This window comes from Oncorhynchus nerka, linkage group LG22 (assembly GCF_034236695.1).
Source record: "Oncorhynchus nerka isolate Pitt River linkage group LG22, Oner_Uvic_2.0, whole genome shotgun sequence".
NCBI lineage: Eukaryota > Metazoa > Chordata > Actinopteri > Salmoniformes > Salmonidae > Oncorhynchus > Oncorhynchus nerka.
In genome coordinates this window covers 37,718,892-37,736,513 of record NC_088417.1, presented here as the reverse complement: position 1 = coordinate 37,736,513, position 17,622 = coordinate 37,718,892, and the positions used below count along the sequence as shown (strand labels likewise).

General features: G+C 41.1%; 1 protein-coding gene across 1 annotated transcript in view; it reads right to left on the bottom strand.

Moving 5' to 3' along the window:
• The window catches only part of LOC115105135 (receptor-type tyrosine-protein phosphatase N2-like), a 240,064-nt gene that overhangs the window by 12,213 nt on the left and 210,229 nt on the right, over positions 1-17,622 (bottom strand). Inside the window, exons 16-18 of the mRNA XM_065006804.1 lie at positions 6,127-6,204; positions 2,759-2,878; positions 2,338-2,504 (exon numbers count right to left, since the gene is read on the bottom strand). Coding sequence (XP_064862876.1) covers positions 2,338-2,504; positions 2,759-2,878; positions 6,127-6,204 — 365 coding nt within the window. The remainder of the gene's footprint in view (positions 1-2,337; positions 2,505-2,758; positions 2,879-6,126; positions 6,205-17,622) is intronic.

The following is a 17,622-nucleotide window of genomic DNA, read 5'->3' as shown; positions in this document are numbered from 1 at the left end:
GTTGTCAAGCCTCCCCCCCAAAAATGTTGAAGAACGAGAATGAATGAAGCACCATTTTAAAACACCATATTGTGACATGTATTTTACTGCCATGATGGATCCGGTGGCGAGATATCGTGATCTGCGACGCATTAACCTTGCCCAATTATGAACGCTACACACCACAGGCACACAGTGGGGGCCAACAAGCCGTCTACACCCAAGACGTTGCCATGGAAACTATCGACTACATTGGTCTATATCAGAGGTGATTTAGACAAGAAGTTCCGAAAGAAAACGGATACATCGGAACATTTTTCTCTAACCCTACACAGGAATATTATTTGCCCTCGTATCATTCAATATACGGTCATTAGTGACACACTAGCACTGTATCTATGTCATTTCACGTGTCATCTTCGTGAGCTAACATTTATAAACAAACCATATTCCAAATCATTCCAGATTTTAAAAGGAACATCTAAATGAATGAGAAATACACACTTTTTAAATGAGACGAGGAAAGATTTGTTTTCGCGAAAGACAAAATGTGAAACAAAGTAGGGTGAAAAGGAAATGCATTTTTTACAGGTAATTCATCAAATGAACCCGGCATTTTGAGTAGTTTGAGTGATCTGAGTAGGTGGGAGGTATCGTGCAAACCTAAAGGGGAAGGAAATTGAGGGGAGGAGTGGAAAGAGAGATTGTGTGCACAGGCTTGGCTGAAGAGACACAGTTTCCAATGATCACTTTTGTGACTATGCAACTGGACTCATATTACTAGCTGCAACATCACAAAAATGACACTGGCAACCGCTAATTTCATAGTTGGCCAAAACCGCTACATGACTGGCGTATTGAGTGTCACATGTGGGATCTGAGCCTCAGACTCCCACCCAGGAAACCAACATCTTAACCATTAGACCTAGTGGAATTTCCCTCGGTGGCTGAGGATGACACTGATTTTGAAGTAGTATGCAGGAAAACCTCATCATGAGAGCGTGAGTCCGACTCACGTCAGCTACATGAGGCTGTAGTGTTCTGTAGTGAGAGAGCTGGATATTAAATAACCTCTAGTGTGACTGCAATTACCCTTTTGCATGGTGAGCTCTCTCTAACCTGCAGAACTTCTTCAATTAGAGGGCTTGCAACATACTGGTCTAAATTGTGACATATTCTCATTTGGAGTGGGATTTCCCATTCCTTTCAGGCTGTTTCCCTGGGGGTCTCTTCTGTCAGTGCACATCAGATGAAGAACAGGGAGGAAAGGTTAGGCAGTCATTGGCTTTCCCTTCGATTCACCCAGGTTTTTTAGCTTGACATGTCCCATTTAATTGGCTGTTTGAATTTTTTTTTAAATCAAGCCATGTCATGCGGACGGTTAATTTGCTGCCTTGCATGAGCAGGGGAGAAATAGCCCTACGATCAATTAAGTGTTGCTCGATCACACCGACAGTGTCATTGTATTTTGTTACACCAGAAGTACACTCAACTCCAATGAAACACTGTGTTTGCCTTGCAGCATTGCATTGCAGAGGCAGTTGCAGTATATTTTGTGTGTGGTGCATACGTTGGATTTATCGAACGTATGCATCAAACCGTATGCGTAGACGGCTTGACTGCAGCGGTAGCAGAAGCGAATGTTGAACTTTTGTTGCCCACCTATCCAGATGATGCTGCATACCATTTTGAGCAATGACACTGTTGGTGTGATCGAGGCGTTATACAAACCCATTCTCTACAGGAGTTAAAGGGAACAGAGCAGCAGAGAGAACAGGTAGACAGGTGAAAGGATGGCAGCAAAAAAAGGAGAGTTATCGCAAGCTAATACTTAAAGGGATACTTCTGGATTTTGGCAATGAGGCACTTTTCTTCCCAAGAATCAGATGAACTCAAAGACTAAAAAAAGTTGTCTCTGTGTGCAGTTTGAAGAAAGTTTCTAACTAGCGCATTTGCTAACTAGCGCCAGCGCAATGACTGGAAGTCTATGGTATCTGCTAGCATGGTAGCAGATACCATAGACTTCCAGTCATTGCGCTAACACTAGCTAGCATTGGCTCGCGAAACTACTTCCTTCATACTGGACGCAGAGACATAAAAATTATATCCATGAGTTCATCTGACTCTGGGGAGTAGATAAATGGCCTCATTGCCAAAATCCAGAAGTATCCCTTTACGGTTACAAAATTCTGGTAACTTTACCAAACTTCCTAGGTTTTCCAGGAATATGCAGGAATTCCGGAATCCTCCAACTTGGATTTCTGGAAAACCTGGGAATTTTGGGAAAGTTACCAGAATTTTTGCAGTCCTAGGTCAAAGAGGACATAGAATGACGATCAGACGGAGACGGTGGCTTACCTACGGAAGTCCAGCAGTGTCCTGGCTGAGTCAGGGATGCTGTGGTCCACCCAGGAAAGGAAGTGGAACTGCGTGACAGTGCGTGTCTCGTTGGTCTGCAAGTTCTTCAGGTAGAAACTCCTGACCAGGAAGTCCTCACACCAGATGTGTTCTGACACCAGGTTCACCTGCAGACACAAGAGATGGGAGTGAGAATCATAGAAATTAAATCACTAGAACGGGCTTAGAACCTCTGGCCAGCATCACCACTTATAGTATATCAATTACTCTACATTAACTCTTTCTGAGTGATACCCCTGGACCAAATCAACTACAAGCAGATATTTGGAAGGACAGTAGTGTTACCAAATTAATGAAAATAAAGATGAATAATATATTAAACAAATAAAGAACACATCCTAAACAAAGATAATTGCTTTACCTCATAAACATGGTAGACATTGGAGCCCTCGTCTGGCCAGTACTGTTGACACTGTTTCACTCCATTTTCAGACAGGGGCGTTAGCATGACGATGACCACACAGCCACTCTCCCACACCATCTGAAGACACAAGAGAACATAGGAGGGCTCCAATCTAGTCATATTAACAAAGACAGAGAGTTAATGCAGTATGAGTTAATGCAGTATGACTTAATGCAGTATGAGTTAATGCAGTATGAAATAATACAGTGAGAGTTAATACAGTGAGAGTTAATGCAGTATGATTCAATGCAGTAGGAGTTAATGCAGTAGGAGTTAATGCAGTAAGAGTTAATACAGTAGGAGTTAATTCAGTAGGAGTTAATACAGCAACACAGAAAGGTCCCACAGGACTTTGGCAGCACATTAAGAAATGTATAATGATGTGTTGTGATTAATTGATGTTCCTACATCTCTATTTTCCCCTGCTTTCAACAAACAAAGTCAATGTTAGCCATTCAGCAACATAGATACATTATTATACACCGTACAGGATTGTGTGACCGATCGTTATTGGTCTGTACCGCCACCAACGTGTGATCAGTTGAGCTGTACAACTACTGTATTGTAGATCAGATGATGTCACACAGTGCCTCCCGTGTGCCCCTGGCTCTCTCCGCCATCTGAGCTAGCTCAACTGATCCGCTCCATTTCATCTGATTATCTTATCAAAATCTAATGGTCCTTGGACGATAGAAAGGCCCAGCGCGGCCATTAGGAAAATGAGGAAGAAACACTGGTTTTATGAGAGCAATAAAAACACAATGGACCTGCCGATAAACTAATGGCATACCTCTGTGATTCAGCCCAGCGGTGTCATTACAAGCCAACTGTGCCCACATCTAGCCACGTTGGTTTTCAGTGCGTACCAAAGAAGAGGTGTCAAATGAAATAATCCTGTTTTTACTAATTTACAAATACTGCCAGAAAGAATAAACAAATAAGCTCAATGTAGACTTTTTTATTTAATTCACTTCTGAAGTAATTTAGTCACTAGACATCCCCTCTCCATTATTGAGCACACAAGCAGAGAAGAAAACGAGAGAACGAAGTCAAGGTCCCTGTTTGGGAGCTCTTTGAAACTTCATGGTGATTGGCTTATTTCCTGAACTCTAAAGAGAGAGAGCGAGAGCGAGCAGAGGGGGCGAGGCCCTGGTGGAGCTGAGGTAATGGCTGGGGACAGAGGGAGGAAAGAAATGTGGAAGGCTGGGTATACGGAGGGATGGAAGGAGGGAGGGGAGGATTAGAGAGAGACTTTCCGAGTACTGCAGGAGCCCACTGCGGATTAGACAGACCAATTTGCATATTTTTCTGTTAGTTTATTTGTAAAAAGTTTTTAAGTGCATTCAAGTCCAATGTAACTATATTTAAAGTTGAAAGAAGCGTTACTATCCATTCAAGGCCATCACTCTGGACAAACTGTTGTTTTAATTGTCAATTATTTTTAAGTTGAGATAAGATCGTTTTAGAGTCAACTAAGACACATATTCAGCTGTAAATTGTTCATTTTCATTTTGATAATGGATATGTGGTTTACTCACTTTATGAAATGACAACAAAGAAAATAAACAAGCAATCAAACTTTTTCTTATTCGGCGTTTACAAATGTTCCATTTAAAGAGAAGTGACAGCACATTAATAAAAGACAGTAACAATCATCTCTTATAAAACTGACTCGTCAAAAGCGAAAAACATTCCTTCTGTGTGGCACAACAGGTATACAGACTCCATGACGAAATGTACAGTGCATTCGGAAAGTATTCAGACCCCTTCGCAGTCCGTAGTCTGGCTTTTTTATGGCGGTTTTGGAGCAGTGGCTTCTTCCTTGCTGAGCTGCCTTTCAGGTTATGTCGATATAGGACTCGTTTTACTGTGGATATAGATACTTTTGGACCCGTTTCCTCCAGCATCGTCACAAGGTCCTTTCCTGTTGTTCTGGGATTGATTTGCACTTTTCGCATCAAAGTACGTTCATCTCTAGGAGACAGAATACGTCTCCTTCCTGAGCGGTATGACGGCTGCGTGGTCCCATGGTGTTTATACTTGCGTACTATTGCTTGTACAGATGGACGTGGTACCTTCAGGCGTTTGGAAATTGCTCCCAAGGATGAACCAGACTTCTGGAGGTCTACAATTGTTTTTCTGAGGTCTTGGCTGATTTATTTTGATTTTCCCATGAAGTCAAGCAAAAAGGCACTGAGTGTGAAGGTAGGACTTGAAATAAATCCACAGGTACACCTCCAATTGACTCAAATTATTTCAATTAGCCTATCAGAAGCTTCTTGAGCCATGACATCATTTTCTGGAATTTTCCAAGCTGTGTAAAGGCACAGTCAACTTAGTGTATGTAAACTTCTGACCCACTGGAATTGTGATACAGTGAATTATAATTTAAATAATCAGTCTGTAAACCATTTTTTTTAAGTACTTGTGTCATGCACAAAGTAGATGTCCTAACCGACTTGCCAAAACTATAGTTTGTTAACAAGAAATTTGTGGAGTGGTTGAAAAACAAGTTTTCTTAATGACTCCAACCTAAGTGTATGTAAACTTCCGACTTCAACTGTACCTACCGTAAGTGCATCTTCAGTTCAACATGGGGTGTAAAGGTGCCAGCTGGTCTGTGTCTGCGTCTCCAATGGCACCCTATTCCCTACATAGTGCAGTACTTTTGGCCACGGACTATAGGGCTATGATCAAAGAAAATGTACTATGAAGGGAATAGGGTGCCATTTGGGATGCATCCTGTGGACGTCTCTGGTCCATGCTAACATGTTACATACGCAGCAATGCCACAGCTGATACATTAACTTGACTGTATGGGAGTGATGATCCTCCCTAATGACTTGGGTGCTTTCACACTAATGCATATTAACACAATTTGGCAACCCGGCATACGTCTGAGGCAGCAAAGCATTGCCGGGTTGCCAGGTCTAAATGGCAAGCTGGAAAATCGCCCTTGTAGTCATATTCACAGTGGTGAAAGCTACTGTTATGTATCATAATGCAACAAACTTTGTTACACGAGGGCAATCATAATAATTTACAGCAAAAGAAAACAATCCTGCAGTAATCCTACATTTCATAGTTTCATTTTCTTGGCGGAAAAGAGCACAGATCTGCGCAAAAAATACTTCATTATAATCTTGTTAAATTATCTCCTCTTATAATATACACATAGTTGAAGAAAAGTTTCCAATGTAGTCATGCTACCAGTTTCTAATGAAGTTCACTGTGTTTTTTAAATATATATATATTTTTTTTACAAATGTCGCCCACACTCTCACAAACAAAAACTGATCGTTAGTTCATGATTGGTTGTGCTTTACCTGCCAGAAGTCAGCCACGGTGGAGGGTAGAGGGCCTTGTGAAGCGATGTACATGGGGTTCCTCGGGTCATGGTCCATCTTGAAGAAGAGGGGAAGGAGAAGAGTTTATTATTATTATAAATTGTATAAAAGGGACAAGAACTTACTGCCTGGTTGCATCCCAAATAGCACCCTATTCCCTATATAGTGCACTACTTTTGACCAGAGCACATGGGGCAAATAGGGTGCCATTTGGGATACAACCTGTGTCTTCAGTTAGAGCATCAAGACAGAGTAAAAGCATTTCCATTCATCTATCGGTAGTGCTCCCGCCTTTTCTCCTCGATGGCTGTCCAGGTTTTCCTGCTCACTTCTTCACTCAAGCCATCCACTCCTCTCTCTCCTCCCTCTCTTACTTCCCCCTCTTTATCCTCCAGGCATGGTTATTCTTTAATGCTCCTGATTAAAGGAAGCTCATGTGTAAAGGAAATGACATCGCCTCTCCAACATATTATTGATGATAGTCAGAGAATGTCACTGAGGCCTTTAGAAGAGGCGATAGGGGTGTCTCCGAGGGTTGGGCTAGTGTTTGCGTGTTCTGTATGTGTGTGAGTGTGTGTCCATGTGTGCGCACCCGTGTGTGTTGAGCGTTGGCATGCAGAACCCAGCGATACAGACGGCTGAGGAAAGGATAAAAGCAGATCTGCAATTTCCCCTGAAGCTTTATTTTTTATTAAAGACAAGGGGCTTGATACCAGCTCTACATCCAGCTCCACAGAACAAGACCCTGGCCTTCCCTCTCTGTCTATTCATATTAGTCTGAGAAAGGCAATGAACAAAGGGGAACAAATATCCAGGCAAATCACTCAAGATGAACTTCGAAATTGGACATCTGTCCATGTCCCGAGGACGTCGGGAAATGCCTTCAAAACCGGCCACTAGGGGCTATTACTATCAAACAGGCCTTGGTTTTGCTAGGGCGATGTGGATGGGGGTGGCGGATTGGCGTTAACCCATAGTGCTGAGCGATTAGTGTTTTTTGAGGGCGGTTCGGTTTTTACATTTTTAAAAAACATTTAATGCATTATGAAATAATGACATTACAATGATTTTTAGAGCTTTTTAATGGAAATTCCAAAGCCAACAATAGGGAACATTCTATGAAATAATAGAATATTTCAGTTGGGAATATTACCTTGGTTTTATTTGATGACTTCATTATTTTTCATTCGTTAAAGTCTTAAAGTCATGATCTCATCTCACTCAGGCAGATACAGTCAGCCAGCCAAACCATCTAATGTTATCTATGTGCTCCCCATACTGTACTGTCTTTAGTCATCCTATTCAGCTAGCCTGCCTAAGTATGCTGCAGAGCTGTCTGACAAACTAATGTGACTAGTTCTTCAAGGTAGATAAGGCGAACTGTCTCTGTCCCGCTCGTCGTTGTGTTGCGTACATTCCTCGCTCATGCGGTCTATGCAGTCTGTGTGTATCTAACATAACGTAACAGGCGTAAAAGTGCATCTGTCCAGAGATCTGTATATAATGATGAGATGCTCATGTCTCTGTGCTAACAATGGGAGTCGTTGTCCCAAAGGCAGGAAAGCAGGCAACAAGCTTAGGTCCAAAATAAGCCCATAGAAACACATTGGGTTTATTTTGGACAGATTTTTGGCAAGAGTGAAACCTTGTGCTTCGCCTCTTCCTCCCTGATCCGTCTCTATCCAAGATTGAAAATACAGGATTATGGTTACCTATGTTGAATATTTGCTCATGAAAACTACAACTCGGCCCAGCATCCCACATAGTTCTTGACTTTATTTATCTCTGAAAATATTTGACTTCACTCTAGAGTAACGGCGCATTGAGCTAAAAATGGAATTGAACCGACGTCGGTCAATTAGTTGTTCAATAACCGATAACCCCCGAAATGACAGTTAACCACTCGGCACTATAATTCCAGGATTCCGGATACGAAGGTCGCGTGCTCAATCCCAGTGGTAGACTTTTTTTTGCCCTATCCAAAACCTTAACTTTTGGAGAAACAAAACAATGCTGAGCAGGAGGAGTCAACCCAGGGTGTCAAAACACTTCAAGATTTGATTTTTGGAGCAACTACGAAATTTGACACTTGGAGAAACATAAAACAGTGAGATCTTTTTGTAAATATCAGATATTGCAAGCCAAATTGCAAATGAAATATTATTTGAAAGGAGAAGCAGAATAGAAAAGACATAAGTAAACCATTTGGAATTCAGCCATTTTGTTACACTCAGACAAAGCCATTTTTTTCCTTACGGAAGAGATGTAGAAATTCAGTGTAATGAAGGGGTGCAACAGAATTTGTATTCTCCAAATAAACGCAAGTTGACGTTTATTGTCATGAATCTTGTCCTGGAGGCAGAACTGACCGATTTCCCTTAGATAGGCTAAATGCAAAGTAAAATATTGGCTATAGTGTAAAATTGATAGATGTTTTACTTTTTTTAGGGTTAGCAGTGTGGTTAATGTTAGGTTTAAAATCTGATTTTATGACTTAGTGGCTGTGCCAGCTAGCGACCACTCTGCAGAGCTGCCTCCAGAACAAGATTCATGACAAAAAACACTAACCTGCCAAATAAACACTGGAGTTAAAACCTGAGCTAACTAGCTCAGAGTTGGTTTATCGCTAGCACTTCTCTTTATTGGGTCCCATTTTGTAACGCGCAAAAAAAAACAGTTTTTACTGTATATTTTTTGTAAAGTCCAGTTCTATTTTCCGTAAAAAAGAATCATAGCCTTTTTATGTTCTCTTCAGTGTTTTTATACTGCATAGGTTCATAATACAACACATTTGTGCAATAGTCTTGCATTGCAATTTGAGATAAGCATCTATCTCGTAATAGGGAGAAGAAGACAGGGATGAAACCTTTGTGTTGCCCAGAGATCAGTCCTGAATCTCCAACGGATGACACTCCAGTGAGTGACATCCACATCCATTACTATGGAAATGGATGCAATCGTGCAGCACAACCCGTATTGTTAAAGGGAGCCATTTCGGGCTGGAGCAATTACAGAGAGGTGCACTACTTTTAACCAGGGTCCATAGGGCTCTGGTCAAAAGTAGTAAACTATATAAGGAATAGGGTGTCATTTTGGGATGCAACCAGATACTAATACCAGGATGTGCTAAGAGACACCGTAGATTGCCTTGTCTTTAATGGCCGTCTTCTCTTCCTTTTATGAACTTCTTTCTTGAGGAGATATCAGAGTGGTTTTATTAGCACCGACCAGGGGAGATGATTATAGAGGTTGAACTAAATCCCAATAACCTTTAGTACAGATGTGCAGCATGAGATATAGAAGAGTATAGCTGCACAAACTCAACACACTTCCATAATATAAAGCTAGCTAACATAGTCCACCAAAGCACGCCTGGCTTTATACATATATTTATAAAACCACCTGGAATTCCCGTTGCCTCACCATGTTATTCAAAATGGCATTTCTGGAGAAGAGCTAAAGAAATGAATGCACTTTTCCACTCTATTAGGTAGCAGCGCTTTGTTAGCGTCACACTCTCTCCTGCCTAGTTGAAATTCTGCAGATGCCTTTTTTTATCCTGACAGAAATGAAAGACTCGATGCTAAAAGCTAGAGCTCCAGCTCCCTGTTAGGCAATCTCAAGGACACAGACATACAGTAGCTACGTGCAGCCTGACATCACCGTATGAATACTAAAAGTAGGACATGAAAAGGTGGCCTCCGTATTTCAGCTTCCCTCCTGCTCTCCTCTCTCTGTTGGGTGGGGAAAGACCTTGGAAAACCAGAATCTTTACCAAATAAAAGCTTTCGTTTAAGGTTTGAGGAAAATATCATTGCAATTAACATCTTGCAATTCAATGCCTTGCTAACATATCTTAAATCTTACTGACTTTCCTTACAAGTAAGTCTGATTGAAAAAATCTAACAGAATATCAAAATCTAAGCCAAGTATGACTGAGACCATGATTGAAACCAAGGGCTACGTCCAACATGGCACAGTATTCCTTTGCTGTGCACTACTTTTGACCAGAGCCCTATAATAGGGAATAGGTTGCCATTTGGGACAAACCCATGCATGAGCTCTACCACCAACATCATAAATAAGTTACAAGTCTCTGGACAAGGCTGTAGGGTGCAGAAGACAAATAAACAAATGATTTGCATAGACACATGGTTTTGTATAGGAATTTTTGATTGTTTGACATTTGGCAATGTGAAACCATCCAGACCAAATGAAACAAATAAAATGCAACAAATACTTGAACTATAGCCCTAAACTAGTATGAAAATGCCCCACGTTGTTGTTGTGTGTCACCCCTCCCCGACTGTGGGGGTAGAGAAGACGTCCTTCTTACCACCCCCTTACTACTCGAACTCCACATTTCAAGAAAAAGATGACAAATGATTGACTTTTTCTCTTGGGATAATAAGGAGGAGGAGGGCGCATTGACAGACGTAATTATGGCAGTTTCACAGGGCTCAGCCAGGGGTCCCGTTGTGGTATAATTACCATGCTTTCATCCGTACCGCACTGGATCACTGATTACTGTCTACTCTGCTCTGCACCACCCTTACAAAAAAAGTGTAAAAAAAAATAAAATGTATGAACACACAAATATCTATTTTTACACGTGTCAGACGTGGTTTCCTGACACTTGCATACTTTCACATGGATGTTTCACATTTTCATTTGTGGTTTTCTAAATTATTACATTTAAGTTTCACATGTGCTTTTGTAACCAGTGGGATTAGAAGCCAGGTCTCCCACAGGCAAAGACAATGTCTTGACCATTAGACTGCCAACACTGAGGTTGAGTTCCAACATATATTTATTATCAATTTCTCTCAATCTCATAATATTGACTGTTCAGTTTAAAATAGGGCTTTCAAACGTTTAAAAATGTAATTGCGTTGATTGCAGGATTTGTTTTGATTAATCATGATTAATCGTGAAATCAGAATCTGCTCAAATTGAGCTGTAATTTACTTAAAATAAAAAGCATTACAAGAATATTGATGTCTTGATTTTGTTCAAAGGAACTGTTCGCAAAGTCAGGTAAATTGATAAATCACACTTTCTTTAAAGGGATTTTGGCAATGAGGCCCTTTATCTACATCCCCAGAGTCAGATGAACTTGTGGATACCATTTTATGTCTCTGCGTGCAGTTTGAAGGAAGATGATAACCAGCACTAGCGCAATCGCTAAATAGCATTAGCGCAACAACTGGAAGTATAGAGGGTATTTAGTTAGCGATGCTCATGGAACTACCTCTAACTTACTTCATGCAGGACACAGAGACGAACAAATGGTATCCAAAAGTTCATCTGACTATGGGGTAGATAAAGCGCCTCTGCCAAAATATCCCTTTAACCTCAATGTCAACTTGTTTTGACATCACATTGTTGTTTTTACCTGTATAGGTTATGTATTTTGGATGTTTTCAATCTATTTTGAATGCTATAAGATAATGTGATTAATCCCAACTTAAAAAGATTAACGTAAACTCGTACATCGCCTTGGTCCGTACAATTGCCCTTATTTTAGTGCCCCAAAAACGTAATACTTCCAGATCAACTGTAATGTCAATACCATTGTAAAGCACAATTTCTCCCCTTTCCAACAGAATCAATTACATGACCTAAACGCTGCCCGTTTCTGCATAATTCAAGCAGGCAATGAGCCCCGTCGGGTCTTTTTAAAAATGGCGGGTGGGGAAGCGAAACTAATGCGTGAAAGTGAGAAGGAGGGATGTTGTGTGGGAAAATAGCTTTTTTTCACTTGATCTGTCCAACTTATCACCTTATCGCCTCTAAAATGTAAATAAAACACTATAAAGAGTTTATATAATGTGTCATTATATACCTATTTGAAGGTTTGTGTTGAACTTGAATCAGGTTTTTAGGGCGATGCTAAAGTGATCTTAGAAGTAAACAGCTGCTTTGAGAATGATGATCGCATGCAATGATGATGAAAAAAAAGGACTAGGTATCCCCCCCTTACCCCCGTCACTGTCCATTTCTTGTTTTTAAAGGATTATAGAACTGCTACACCTGGTGGAGAGAGATTGTAAGACAGAAATAGTTGCTTCATGCGCGCTGTACGTTACGACATGACACGTCAAGATGTAACGGAGGGTCAGTTTTTTCAACTTTTCTCCAATACTATAGAGCCATTACCATGTCGATCAATACTTGAATAGAAACCTAGTTCACACCCCCGATTTTGACGTCAACACAGTCGCTACAGTCCCATTCGTTTTCTTTGTAGCCTCGTTTGAATGTTGCGTTTGCACACATTTGTACGGAATGGGGTGAGTTTACATTAGTCCACGGAAATTACAAAAAGTTAACTTGAGTTAACTGATTAACTCTAGACAGCCCAGAAATCATCTCTCTGTAGAAAAAGTATATGTTTACATTCATTCCAAAAGTAAACACATTCACACATTTTCAAATACATTCAAATCCTTTTTAGGCGTGTGTATTAAATGTAACAAAAACCAATGGACAGCTAACAATTACAGAAGCTAAAAATAGCTAGCTAGGATGAAATGGTATGCTAGTTATCGCCTATCACTAAGCTAGCTAGCGGTTAGCGATTAGCATGCAACCATTAGATAGAAATGTCATAAAAAGTAACCTTCTAAAATATTGTAAATATCATTAGCATGGTTCATATGATCACATGTAAATACACTCAATATGGCCCTCGTTTGTAAAACCATTTTATAGCCAACATATAAGGAAATATAAAATGATCCGAAATGCCATCTTGTTCTCATTGTCTTGCATACAAAAGTCAGCTGGCTAGCTAATTACTTAACTTAGCTACACTCATGTGAATGGAAAAATCGCATTTTGTTTTTCACTCGGTCCAAACAATTAAGTTATACATCAACAACCAGAACTCTCAGAATCTCTCCCTAGTGGTAGCGCTAAGAATACATGTATATCAATGCAACACCATTGAGGACTACAATAATAATGCAGTGGGTGCATTAATTATTACACTCAGGTAGGCTAAGAAGGCTTTTTACAGAATGGTATTACAGAATTTACAATTCCACATGTGGAAATATTACTACTGCAACATGTTAAAGCCAGCTTTTCACACTATTTCATTCCCACATGTGAACTTGAAATTCCACGTAAAAGAGATATTTTAACATGGAGCTTTCTTACATATAAAATTGCATACGTGATTTTCAAATGTGATTGATTTCACTTGTGAAGTTGCAGTTCAACATGTGAAAGTTAGATTTACATGTATAGTTTTTTTACATGTGAAACTGCAAATGTGATTTTCAAATGTGATTGTTCTATTTTTAATACTCGTTTCGATGTGTAATTTATGGCTTACAATTTAGGGCGGGTCATCAAGCTCGAAGAATCAAACCGCACAGCTTCTGTTGGAGACAAACAGGTTGAGTGGCGAGTGATGTGAGCCCCTCTCCTCAATAAAGGTAGCCTCTCACCTGCAACTGGACATTCTCACCTCTCTTTCTTGCGGATGTGACTGCGCTCCTGAAAAGCTCTCCTCAGCAAGACTAGATTCCTGTCTTCCTGCTTAACTGTTCTCAGGCGAACTGTGAGGTTAATGCTGCAGAAAATAGGACCTCAGCTCCTGTCGATAGTGTTGAGTACTGACTGAAGGAAAGTTTTGCTGAGGGTAGAATTCGTCACAAGGCTAGCTATCGAGACTTGGTTAGCTCTCGTCACAAGGCTTTAGCTAACTTGGCTAGCACAACACGCTCACAGGTCGTGTTGACTACACTGACCGCCCTTGCTTTACAGCTTGATGGTCGTGAGACACACTTTGTTCATCAAGAGACAACGGAACTTTCTTCGGACTAGCAGTGTATTGACTAGCTAAAAAGTTCATGGTTTTAAAATATGAACTTGCAATTCACATATAAGGTGAAAACATGTAATTCTCCTCACGTGAAAAAGTGGTGTTAACATGTGAACTGTCAATTTAATACACGTGAAAATATGGTTATGTGAAATTTTAACTCAACATGTGAAAACAGCCAATTGACATGTGAAAATACAAATTTCACACATGTATTATTTTTAACGGGGGCAAGCACAGCATAACCCACTACAACTATGAATAGCAACATGGAAGAGTGGAGAAAAAACTCCAATTGTCATTTCATTGTCAAATCAAAATCAAATCAAATCTAATTTTATTGGTCACATACACATGGTTAGCAGATGTTAATGCGAGTGTAGTGAAATGGTTGTGCTTTTAGTTCCGACAGTGCAGTAATATCTAACAAGTTAATCTAATAATTTCACAAAAACTACCCTTTACACACAAGTGTAAAGGAATGAATAAGAATATGTTTATAAATAAATATATGGATAAGTGATGGCCGTGCGGCATAGGCAAGATGCAGTAGATGGTATAGAGTACAGTATATACATATGAGATGAGCAATGAAGGATATGTAAACATTATAAAAAGTGACATTGTTTAAAGTGACTAGTGATACATTTATTACATTTAATTTTTAATTATTAAAGTGGCTAGAGATTTGACTCAGTATGTTGGCAGCAGCCACTCAATGTTAGTGATGGCTGTTTAACAGTCTGATGGCCTTGTACCTGTACTGACCTGTACTGACCTCGCCTTCTGGATGATAGCGGGGTGAACAGTCAGTGGCTCGGGTGGTTGTTGTCCTTGATGATCTTTTTGGCCTTCCTGTGACATCGAGTGTTGTAGGTGTCCTGGAGGGCAGGTAGTTTGCCCCCGGTGATGCATTGTGCAGACCTCACTACCCTCTGGAGAGCCTACGGTTGTGGGGGGAGCAGTTGCCGTACCAGGCAGAGATACAGCCCAACAGGATTCTCTCGATTGTGTATCTGTAAAAGTTTGTGAGTGTTTTCGGTGACAAGCCCAATTTTTTCAGCCTCCTGAGGTTGAAGAGGCACTGTTGCACCTTCTTCATCACGCTGTCTGTGTGGGTGGACCATTTCAGTTAGTCTGTGATGTGTACGCCGAGGAACTTAAAACTGTCCACCTTCTCCACTACTGTCTCATCGATGTGGATAGGGGGGTGCTCTCTCTGCTGTTTCCTGAAGTGCATGATCATCAACTTTGTTTTGCTGACATTGAGTATGAGGTTATTTTCCTGACAGCAAACTCCGAGTGCCCTCACCTCCTCCCTGTATACCGTCTCGTCATTGTTGGTAATCAAGCCTACCACTGTAGTGTCGTCTGCAAACTTGATGATTGAGTTGGAGGCATGCATGGCCATGCAGTCATGGGTGAACAGGGAGTACAGGAGAGGGCTGAGTATGCACCCTTGTGGGGGCCCTGTGTTGAGGATCAGCGGGGTGGAGATGTTGTTTGCTACCCTTTACCACCTTGGGGCGGCCCGTCAGAAGGTCCAGGACCCAGTTGCACAGGGCGGGGTCGAGACCCAGGGTTTCGAGCTTAATGACGAGTTTGGAGGGTACTATGGTGTTAAATGCTGAGCTGTAATCGAGGAACAGCATTCTTACATAGGTATTCCTCTTGTCCAGATGGGTTAGGGCAGTGGGCAGTGTGATTGCGATTGTGTCGTCTGTGGACCTACTGGGGCGGTAAACAAATTGGACTGGGTCTAGGGTGTCAGGTAGGGTGGAAGTGATATGATCCTTGACTAGTCTCTCAAAGCACTTCATGATGACGGAAGTGAGCCCTAAGGGGCAATAGTCATTTAGCTCAGTTACTTTAGCTTTCTTGAGAACAGGAACAATGGTGGCCCTCTTGAAGCATGTGGGAACAGCAGACTGGGATAGGGATTGATTGAATATGTCCGTAAACACACCAGCCAGCTGGTCTGTGCATGCTCTGAGGACGTGGCTAGGGATGCCGGCAGCCTTGCGAGGGTTAACACGTTTAAATGTTTTACTCGCGTTGGCTGCGGTGAAGTAGAGCCCGCAGGTTTTGGTAGCGGGCCATGTCAGTGCCATTGTATTGTCCTCAAAGCGAGCAAAGAAGTTGTTTAGTTTGTCTGGGAGCAAGACGTCGGTGTCCGCGATGGGGCTGGTTTTCTTTTTGTAATGCGTGAATGACTGTAGACCCTGCCACATACGTCTCGTGTCTGAGCCATTGAATTGTGACTCTACTTTGTCCTATACTGACGCTTAGCTTGTTTGATTGCCTTGCGGAGGGAATAGCTACACTGTGTGTACTCGGTCATGATTCCGGTTGCCTTGCCATGATTAAAAGCAGTGGTTCGCACTTTCAGTTTTGTGCGAATGCTGCCATCAATCCACGGTTTCTGGTTGGGAAAGGTTTTAATAGTCACCGTGGGTACAACATCACCGATGCACTTGCTAATAAACTCGCCCACCGAATCAGTGTATACATCAATGTTGTTGTCTGAGGCTATCCGGAACATATCCAAGTCCACGTGATTGAAGCAAAGTTGAAGTGTGGAATCAGATTGGTCGGACCAGTGTTGAACAGACGTGAGCATAGGTGTTTCCTGTTTAAGTTTCTGTCTATAGGCTGGGAGCAACAAAATGGAGTCGTGGTCAGATTTGCCAAAAGGAGGGTGAGCGAGGGCTTTGCATGCGTCGCGGAAGTTAGAGTAGCAATGATCCAGAATGCTGTCAGGTCAGGTAGCACATTCGATATGCTCATAAAATTTAGGGAGCCTTGTTATCAGATTAGCTTTGTTAACTTCTTAGGGCTAGGCCCCATTTTTCTTCACTTCCTGCCTGAATGACATGTCCAAAGTAAACTACCTGTAGCTCAGGCCCTGAAGCCAGGATATTCATATAATTGGTACCACTGGAAAAAAACACTTTGAAGTTTGTAGAAATGTTAAAATAATGTAGGAGAATATAACACAATAGATATTGTAGGAGAAAATCCAAAGAGAGACCATCCTCTTACAAAAGCAAGAGAAAGGTCATATTGAAAATTAGCTCCCTGGGTGCAATTTATATGGCTTCCACAGGGTGTCAGCAGTCTATGTTCAAGGTTTCTGGCTTGTAACTTCAAAAACGAATAATATACATTAGTTATAGTAGAGGGACACAGTCTTGGAAATTCGTGTTTGCACGCGCCATGAAGACATTACACACCTGCTAAAATTGGTTTCCTATTGAACATACTTCTTTCTGAAATAAATATTATAGTTGATTACATTTTAGATTATCTGAGGAGTAAATAGAAACATATTTTGACTTGTTGAAACAAAGTTTAGGGGTAGATTTTTGGATTCCTTTCTCTGCAAATTGAATGAGTGGATTACTCAAATTGATGGCACCAACTAAACTGACTTTTTGGGATATAAAGAAGGACGGATTTTATCTAACAAAATGACACTACATGTTATTGCTGGGAACCTTTGGATGACAAATCAGAAGAAGATTTTCAAAAAGTAAGTGAATAATTGAGCGTTATATGTGAATGTATGAAACCTGTGCTGGTGGAAAAATATTTTGACGTGGGGCGCCGTCCTCAAACAATCGCATGGCATGTTTTCGCTG